Raw genomic sequence first — 9,190 nt, 5'->3', positions numbered from 1 at the left:
TTCTGTCCACTAAGTCAAACATCATACATTCCCACAGAGCCATCTTCAGTCATTACATGGAAAACAGAATGTACTGCGTGTTACTGAAAAAGCAGAAAAGGGCGGAGTGTGTCAACAGGAAGATATTTGGTGCATGTGGGGGTTTAAGAACTGGTCCTGAAGTCATTCATGTAAGTCTTTCATTTTTATTAAGAATCTTGGCACAGAAAAAATGTTCTCTCAGCCAATTGGTCTTGAAGCTCGTTCACCTAAAGAAGAACTACATCAGCATCCGTGACAAATATGATATTTAAAGTGACTTCTCTTTTTTGACTTACTGTATGGCATGCTTTCAGGAGCTTCATACATTATATGTTTGCTTGTAGGGTAGTAGTATATATCCTACACTTTCTGTCAAAAATGATTTATGACCCCCCTGTCAGTTTTATGGACAGGTCGGCTTGATTGACATGTCAGTTTGATTGACAGGTCAGTTTGACTGACAGGCTAGTTTGTCAGTGATATTTCTGACACCTCCCCAGACAGTTTAAAAGGAGACAACCGTTTGCCAGTGAGGTTTTTGACACTATACATTTATATGACACTATATATTTGTGTGTTGCCCGGGCATGTAGTGACACGTGTTGACCCAGACCTGTTGGTTGTCAGTTTTGCTATGCTGGATTTAGTAATCGCCGAGACCACAGTTGCAAGTTCATTTGCGATGTGTGCAATGACTCTCAATGTCACAAGAATCTGAGAATGCCAAAATATTGCAATGATTGTTCAAGGTATTGCAAATCAGGCTTTTGTTTTTAGAAACACAAACAGCCAGTTTCCACGGGTGAGTCAGGAGTGTTAGTGGCGCCATGTGATGTTACAAAGTATTGTGAGAAATGTAACAGATGCTACCATGTCAGTGTAAAAAAACCAAAAGCGCACAAATGTGTTACAGGGAATTGTGTTCATTGCGGCGAAGATTTGTTACCAGATGCAGAACATAATTGCTACATACAACCTATCGCGTTAAAAAAAACATACAACAAGTAGCTACATTTTCTTTGACTTTGAGAGATGGTTTGAGAATGGCAAACACAGTGCTAACTTTGTCTGTGCCATCGCATTTAACGGCGATGAGCTTACAGATGAAGGGGGTGACTGTATTGAAAAACTTTTGAGTAGATGTTCCACTTATGTAGGTTATATATTGCTAGCACACAACGCTGCGGGATTTGTCCATTTTATTCTCTTGGAACATTTTTCCAAAGTGGGCATTACTCCAAAAATCACCATGATGGGGTGTAGGCTGATTTCCATGTACGACGAGTGTTTTAAGCAGCGATACACAGATAGCTACTTGTTCATCCCTATGCGTCTTGCTAAAACGGCTGCAGCGTTAAATCTGAGCGCTGTGGAGAAAGGGCATTTCCCACACAAATTTAACAATCAGGAAAATAACAACAACCGAGGCCCTTGTCCCGACAAACATCACTATGGTTATGAGGCCACGTCGGATAAGGACAAGGCCGAGTTTGACAAGTGGTACAACGAAGTCGCTGATGGTGTTTTTGACTTCCTGCTAAGAGAGGCGTGCTTAAAATATTGCGACAAATTTATCGAAAGTACAAGGCTTGACCCGTTTAACCACACCACATACCATATGGGGTTTTAAGAAAGCGTTTTGATGACAAACTGGAAACTCTTACAAAGACGTATGGGGTGATGGTAGAAGTTAGCGGAAGCATGCTAAACAAAACAATCCTGCCGTTGTCAAATTTATATCTACATACACACACCCGACACGATTGAAACCTAAGGAGGGCGAGAAAATCATGTATTTGGATTTCACAAGCTTATACCCATACTGTCAGGCTAGGAAAAGCTACACCATGGGTCACCCTCAGATAATTTTCAAGGACTTTGAACCTCTCGAAAATTACTATGCCTTAGTCAAAGCAACAATGCATCCGCCAGGAGGTCTACTTCACCCCGTTCTACCCTATCGCTGTAATGGGAAATTAATGTTCCCTCTCTGTCGAACATGCACTGAACAGGAAAATCAGACTACACCCTGTCACCACAAGGATGAAGAAAGGTCGATTTCAGGATGCTGGGTTAGTATCGAGCTGATGAAAACTATTGGGAAGGGTTATGTGGTAGTCATGGTAGTTGAGGTGTGGCATTTACCCCAAACTCAGTCACACTATTTTCTGACTGTGTGAAAACTTTTCTGCAGTACAAACAGGAGGCTAGCAGTTACCCACTGCATTCTGTGTCAGAGGCCGACACGAGAGCCTATGTTGAAGACTGTTTTGAAAAGGAGAATATTAGGTTGAATCCTGATAAAATATGCATGAGTCAAGCCCGGAGATCCATCAACAAACTTCTCCTCAACAGCCTTTGGGGGCGCTTCTCAATGAGGGAAAATCTACCCGTAGCAGAAATGTTGAAAGACCCTGAACAGGTTGCTCGATACATTTTTGGTGACAGAGAACAGCAGAGGTCCCCAGTACAGATCCTTGCAGTACTCCCGTAACAAGGGGATGAGAAGCAGAGGCGGACCCCATCCAGGTGACCTGATCGGACCTATCTGCAAGATAGGAAGCGAACCAAGACAGGGCAGTCCCAGCAATGCTCATCTCACCCAAGGTGGAGAGGAGTATTTTGTGGTTGACCGTGTCGAATGCTGCAGACAGGTCAAGAAGGATCAGGACAGGTTGGGGGGCTCACTGGATGGGCAAAGGAGTTCCAGATTGTAGCCACCTTTCCTTCAAAGGTGGCCAGAAAGTCATCTGCGGAAAGGGAAGAGGGTGATGGGGGTGGAGGAGGAATGAGGAGGGAAGAGGTGGAGAATAGTTTGCGTGGGTTAGGGACACATGCACTGATCTTAGACTGGAAAAATGAGGCTTTAGCTGATGTGAGGGCAGATGTGAAAGTCGCCAGCAGGGTATGATATGCGGTCAGGTCATCAGAGGATCGGGATTTCCTCCACTTCCTCTCTGCAGCCCGCAGTGATGTTCTGCTGGAGCGACCATTTGTCAGACCATTATTATCACCAGCGGGGTCTGCTCCATCCATACGTCCGGCTGTATCCTCGTAAAAAATCCCCACAGAGAAAAGTGATTCCCGGGTGTGTCTATCATAGTTCATTAAACATTCTATGATATTGCGGTATGGGTAAGTGTTCGAGCTCTGCGAGATCAGTCTGTCACCCAACAAAACATCAACCTGGGAAAAAATAGTAGCCCCAGGACAGTTTATCAACCCAACAGTCGCTCCGTCGGCGATGTCTGCCCCATCAGGTCTTGTGATTTCGAGTCCTATGTACAACAGCGTATTATTTACATCAATAGTCTTCACCGTCCCGGTGGTGGAGGGGCGACATAGCTCAGGAGGTAAGACCGATTGTCTGGCAGTCGGAGGGTTGCCGGTTCAAACCCCGCCCTGGGCATGTCAAAGTGTCCTTGAGCAAGACACCTAACCCCTAACTGCTCTGGCGAATGAGAGGCATCAATTGTAAAGCGCTTTGGATAAAAGCGCTATATAAATGCAGTCCATTTACCATTTCCATTTACCGTTCCCTGTGATGAAAAACTCCAACGGCGCTGTGTCAGATATTGCCGATATAGGGGGTACTTCTACATACGTGGTTTTTTTCTATCGTTGTTTGTGTCAAAGGAATTGTGAAGTCCAACTCTGACTTAACACACTCTTCTGACATATCATGTATCAGGGACATGGTTAGAATATGGTTTTAAAACCTTTTCCACCCAATACACAGTGGTGGAACGAACTCCCCGTCCCTCTCCGAACCTCCCCCTCACTACCCATCTTCCGCCGTGGCCTGAAGACTCATCTCTTCAGACTATACCTAGACTAACTACCATCACACTGTATATTTCACTCTAAATCCACCCCCCCCCCCCCCCCTTTTATGACACTTGTTACATGTTACCCCATCCCAGCACTTTTGGTAATTTGTATTTGTCCTAATACTGTAGCTTATTCTTCTGCCTACCTAGAGGTTAGGTCAGAATAGTGTTCACTGTGTGAACTAAACTGTGTTCTTGGCTAGAAATAGCTGCACAAAATAAGTGCTGTATCTTACTGAACCTGTTTAGTAGTTGTCCATGACCATGAAATGAACTTTTCGTACGTCGCTTTGGATAAAAGCGTATGCCAAATAAATGTAATGTAATGTACTACACGTCTATGTTGTTTAGCTCTCGGTTTCTTTTTTGACACTGATACATTCTTGCAAACTGCCTTGTTCTTCTTTGCGCATGGTTCACGAATCGCCCCCGGGGGTCTTTTCACAGATCTGTCATCACAAGCATGCCTGAACCGCCTTGGTTCTTGTCACCTGCTGCAGTTCTCATGACATTACTGACCACTTCGCTAACGATATTTTTAGCAGCAGTCTTGAGATGAGGTTTAGCAATGTTGAACCCTTTTTTCAATAGTGGCACGGCCATTCAAAAAAGTCAGCGAAAAATTCCACCAAGCCCTGATCCGTACATAACAGTACTGCCCGCATATCCGGGCAGCACCCCACCGGCCTGATTTTGATAATAAGCCACATAACGTTGCGGATCCTGAGCGTACGGGTTAAATGGTTTTATCGTTTTTAAAATCTGAGCCTTTGTCTCGCAGGCCTAAAATGAAGCTTCTCAACCACTTTACCGTACTTGAATGGCACGCTATAGTTTTGATAGCGAGGTCACTGATGTGGGTTTTAGACACAGGTACATAGTGCACCTTGTCGTATCTAATAGTGACTATCTCTTTAATCTATTGTCTTTCCCTGATATATGTATGCATCTCAACAACGGTACAAAGTAGTCGCCCACAACTTGATGCTCAAATATGTCAGTGTACACAAAAAGTGTGTAGAACCACCCGTATATATCAATGGGGTTCAGTGCATAAACTCTTTCCGGATGCCTTTCAGACGTCTCTGGCTGTTCAGCCAGGTCAAAAACATCCTCCGTGTTTAAACCCAGAATTATTGCGAGTTTTCCATAGAACTTTAGAGCTATGTCACGCCTTGCCTGTATGTATATTTTGTTTTTTACAGAGTCATAACCAAACTTTACATGGTGTGGAACTAAGTGTTGATTAATCTCATCAACTAACTATAATGCTCGGGTAAAACCCCGCGCGCAGCTTGCATCCAGTTGACCCTTTAGATTTAATAATGAGGATAAAAGATCCATCTACATCGCGAAAGTCTCCCAAGTTCTTGGATACTGGAATTCGATTAAACCAACCAAACCAACAAAGCTCAAGAAAAGGCCTTTTTAAAGTTTTAAATTGCAATTTGAAAATTGGGATGGTTTCATCAAAATATGTATTTGTCAACATTTGGACAACGACACAAAGCTGAAACCTCTCCCAAGTTACATATTTCTGTATACAGCAAACACGACAACATATGGGTAATAGCCTTTGCAATATAGTCTACAGATACAGAGACTACAAACTATGTTCATTAACATTCTGGAGAAACTGTGTTAATATTTTGGTATTCTTTGGCGATAGGAAGTCAAAATCATTGCACAAACATGTTTTATTAAAGCTTGGACTTTATATTATATTCTTTATATATATATATATATATATATATATATATATATATAATATATATAAAGGGAAGAAAAAGGGGAACCTCTTTAAAATTCGATCATAGTAATATTTCGAAAGTGTCAAATAATATATATATATATATTATTGACACTTTCGAAATATTACTATGATCGAATTTTTAAAGAGGTTCCCCTTTTTTCTTCCGCTTCAAGTTCCCTTTCTTGTCGCGCGATTATTCATAACCAGGAAATCAAATGATTTCCATAACAAGCCGGAATTAACGAGGTTACGTCCTAATAATCATTTAATTTACACTACCTAATTAAGGCAATGTCTAATAGACTATTTACGACCTGAAAGGTGCAATTCGCGACCCGTTTGAGTGGGGGATTCTGCACGTTCATGTCAATTTCGAAAGCTATCGGGTTAACTCTCAGTTCCGTAACGAAATCGGCTATCATGGAGTTAATGAAATGTTTTCTTGCGTTTGTGTTCTCAAGCTGCATGATCCGCACAGGTAAGGGACGTTTATTTGACAGTAGACTACAGTTAAAAGCAGGGCATGTAGCCTACCTATTATTTAAAATTTTACTAAATAATGCTACTCGTTTCGTGTCGTGTTGGGGTTAATCCAGTAATTTATTATTATTATTATTTTGCAAGGGAGTTTTTTATAAGACAAATCAATCGCCTTACCTATTATTTCGTCTAAACACGTTATAATAAGCGCCAAAGGGTACTCAAATGCCAAAGAAATTGGCTATTTTTCCATTGTGGTCGCATGCTACTTATAAAATAAAATAATGAATTAATATGTGAACTTGAATTCGTATACTACTTGGTGGTGGTTGTAATTTCAGTAATAATAGCAGTTGATCAAAAACATTCTTTGAATAATTATATTAGGCATACTTTCCACTCTGTCTTAACCCTCTCTCCCTCTTTCCCCCTCTTCCACTTCAGTGGTTGAGAGTCAGTCTGTCAGTGTTGAGCCACAGGTTACTGCCTACTTGGGGGGTGAAGTCACACTGCGTTGCCAGTTCATTCAGGGAGGCTCAGGTGCAAATGCCACACAGGTCCAATGGAGGAAGGAATCATTTTCCGAAGCTTTAGCCGTTTTCCATCCTCAACATGGGATGAATTACTCCAAATCTTCGGGTGGACGAGTCCGTTTCACCAGCAGCTCTGTGGATGATGCTTCCATCAGCATCATTAATATTAATGAGACAGATGCGGGAAAGTACACCTGTAAATACAACACTTTCCCTGAGGGAATTAAGGAAGCCACCACCACACTCACTGTGAGGGGTAAGACAGCCACATTTCATACTGTACCAGTTTTTCTTTGAAGTTCCAGTGCTGTCGTTTGTTTTTCAAACTGGAGGCAGTATAACGTATTCAATTTTAGTTCATTCAAGTGTAAAAGGACCACCAAATTACATCATGACATATATATTTCCTGGCAGAATTCAATAAGCAAAACGTTAAAGACAGATTCCTTCTCACATTATGATTTTAGAGTGGCTGCATATCCAAGCAGACAAACCCTGGGTGCACTCAACAGCAGTGGCGTCTGGGATTGTAACTGCTCTGCTGCTCATAGTCCTCATAGCAGCAGCACTGTACTTCATCATGATGAAGAGGAGGCAGAGGTGAGAGGCTTTGGTTGTTTCAGAGAAAAAAAGAGCAGGCTCCCGAGTGTGCAGTTGTAATTTAAAAATTCACGATCAATTGAGACCACTTACCCATTGCAAAGAATGAGTTTTCCCATCTCCAATGTTGCAATCCTCACTGTTTTGTTTATATTTTTTGTACAATTAATTATAACATAAAAATAATGTGTTGACTGTAGGAATATCATCATCCTAGATTTGTGTATCTAGATTTATGATATATTTAGGAATAAAAAACTTAAATAATGTAATGTAATGTAAACTTCCACTTTGTTTTTAATATTTGGTATGCAGAAAATGATTTCTATTTAACTTTGAAGAGGGATATATACACTACATGCCAAAAGTATGTGGACGCCTGACATCCAGCATCTCATCCAAAATTATGGGCATTAGTTTGGAGTTGGTCCACCCTTTCGTGCTATAACAACCTCCAGTCTTCTGGGAAGGCTTTATACTAGATGTTGGAGCTTTGGTGCAGGGATTGTCTTCCATTCAGCCAGAAGAGCATTAGGTCGGGCACTGATTGGGCAATTAGGACTGGCTCGCGGTTGGCTTTCCAGTTGATCACCATGGTGTTGGATGGGGTTGAGGTCAGGGCTCTGTGCAGGCCAGTCAAGTTCTTCCACACCGTTCTCGAAAAAACCATTTCTATATGGACCTCGCTGCGTGCCCGGGGGCACTATGATGCTGATACAGAAAAGGTCCTTCCCCAAAATGTTGGGGAAGCACAGAATCGTCTATAATATCATTGCATGCTGAACCAATAAGATTTGCCTTCACTGGAACTAAGGGGCCTAGCCCAAACTATGAAGAACAGCCCCAGACCAAGGGGTGTCCAGATACTTTTGGTCATATAGTGTACATTGTTAACTCATATAGGTTCTTAAGGGTAAAACTATCAAACGATCATAGTATAAGTGACCATTAAAATGTTATAGAGGTCAAGCATGCAACAGGTATTTGGTGGTATTCTGTATTCTGATGTTTTTACAATAGAAAATTAAATTATGGAGTAAAGCATTTTAGCATATGTCAGCATACTGTACAGTTGTCGGTTAATGGTTAGCATTAGAGTACTGCTTCTGAAAACCACCAGTCAATGCATGTGATCCTGCTTCTGTACACAAGGCACAAATGCAGAAAATCTGAAATTTCAACCAATGCAGCACTAATTTCCTACAACTGCAAGTATGCATCTGAAAAAAGGTCTGTGTGTATTGTGTGAATGCATGAATTATATAATGTATAAACAGATACGCGTACATTATGTAGTATATAAGTATGTAAATTTATACATGTAAAGGCCGCTGTTGTTTCGTGTAATGAGGAGGGATAAGCTGAGATGCAAAAGTGGCGCGGTAGATGTCACATGGTGTGAAATGCGTTGCAGAAACCTCACTGCCGTGCGTGGCTTCCCCAGATGCGACGCTGCGCCCCAGAGTCGCAGCAGCAGAAGCAGCAGCAGCAGCAGCAGGCGTAAGTGTCAGACCCATTCACCACACGACTTCTGCATGCCCATTCGACACAAAACCAACTTCCTTCATCAGCGCTTTTCCAGCCAGCCAGTTCACGTTTTGAGAAAAGCTCCGTGTCGTTCTGTGTTTCAGGGGCAACTCGGGTCACTGGGAGAGAAGAGGAGGTACGGTCATGCAGTTTCTTAATGATCTGATTCACGTGGTGGGGGTGGGGGTGGGGGGTGGCTGTCATGGTGGTCCGTGAAGGACAGAATTCGCCTGATATGTTTACAGAAAATTTTTTAAAAATCAATTGTGCTGCAAGAGATCTGAAACATCTAGCCAACCATTGGCAAGGAGACGGTGGAATCATAAGGACGCCCTGCCAAGCCCTGGCGGAAGGGAAGTGTAGGCCCTTTCCCCCATTGTACCCCTTTGGTAAAACGTTTCCAAAAAGGGAAAGTAAAGTCTTTGAGGTGGCCAGTGGTGAGCGGA

At 42.3% G+C, this 9,190-nt stretch overlaps 1 protein-coding gene across 14 annotated transcripts in view; it reads left to right on the top strand.

Moving 5' to 3' along the window:
• Positions 1 to 5,755: 5,755 nt before the first annotated feature.
• Positions 5,756 to 9,190, top strand: part of LOC135234214 (T-cell immunoreceptor with Ig and ITIM domains-like) — a 30,693-nt gene continuing 27,258 nt past the window's right edge. For 2 of the 14 annotated variants that reach the window (XR_010324056.1, XR_010324054.1), the window contains exons 1-2: positions 5,762 to 6,082; positions 6,529 to 6,873. Coding sequence is in view for 9 of the 14 variants with exons in the window: in XM_064298608.1 (XP_064154678.1) it covers positions 5,968 to 6,082; positions 6,529 to 6,873; positions 7,085 to 7,217; positions 8,632 to 8,717; positions 8,849 to 8,880 (711 nt within the window). In the remaining 5 variants the exon portion in view is untranslated. Of the gene's footprint in view, positions 6,083 to 6,528; positions 6,874 to 7,084; positions 7,218 to 8,631; positions 8,724 to 8,848; positions 8,881 to 9,190 lie in introns of all 14 variants that reach the window. The other 12 variants (XM_064298621.1, XM_064298615.1, XM_064298658.1 and 9 more) reach the window with 12 other exon arrangements.

The sequence above is a fragment of the Anguilla rostrata genome, chromosome 1 (assembly GCF_018555375.3).
Source record: "Anguilla rostrata isolate EN2019 chromosome 1, ASM1855537v3, whole genome shotgun sequence".
NCBI classification, from domain to species: Eukaryota; Metazoa; Chordata; class Actinopteri; order Anguilliformes; family Anguillidae; genus Anguilla; species Anguilla rostrata.
Note: the sequence above shows the minus strand (reverse complement) of the source record. Positions and strands in the feature narration are given on the sequence as shown.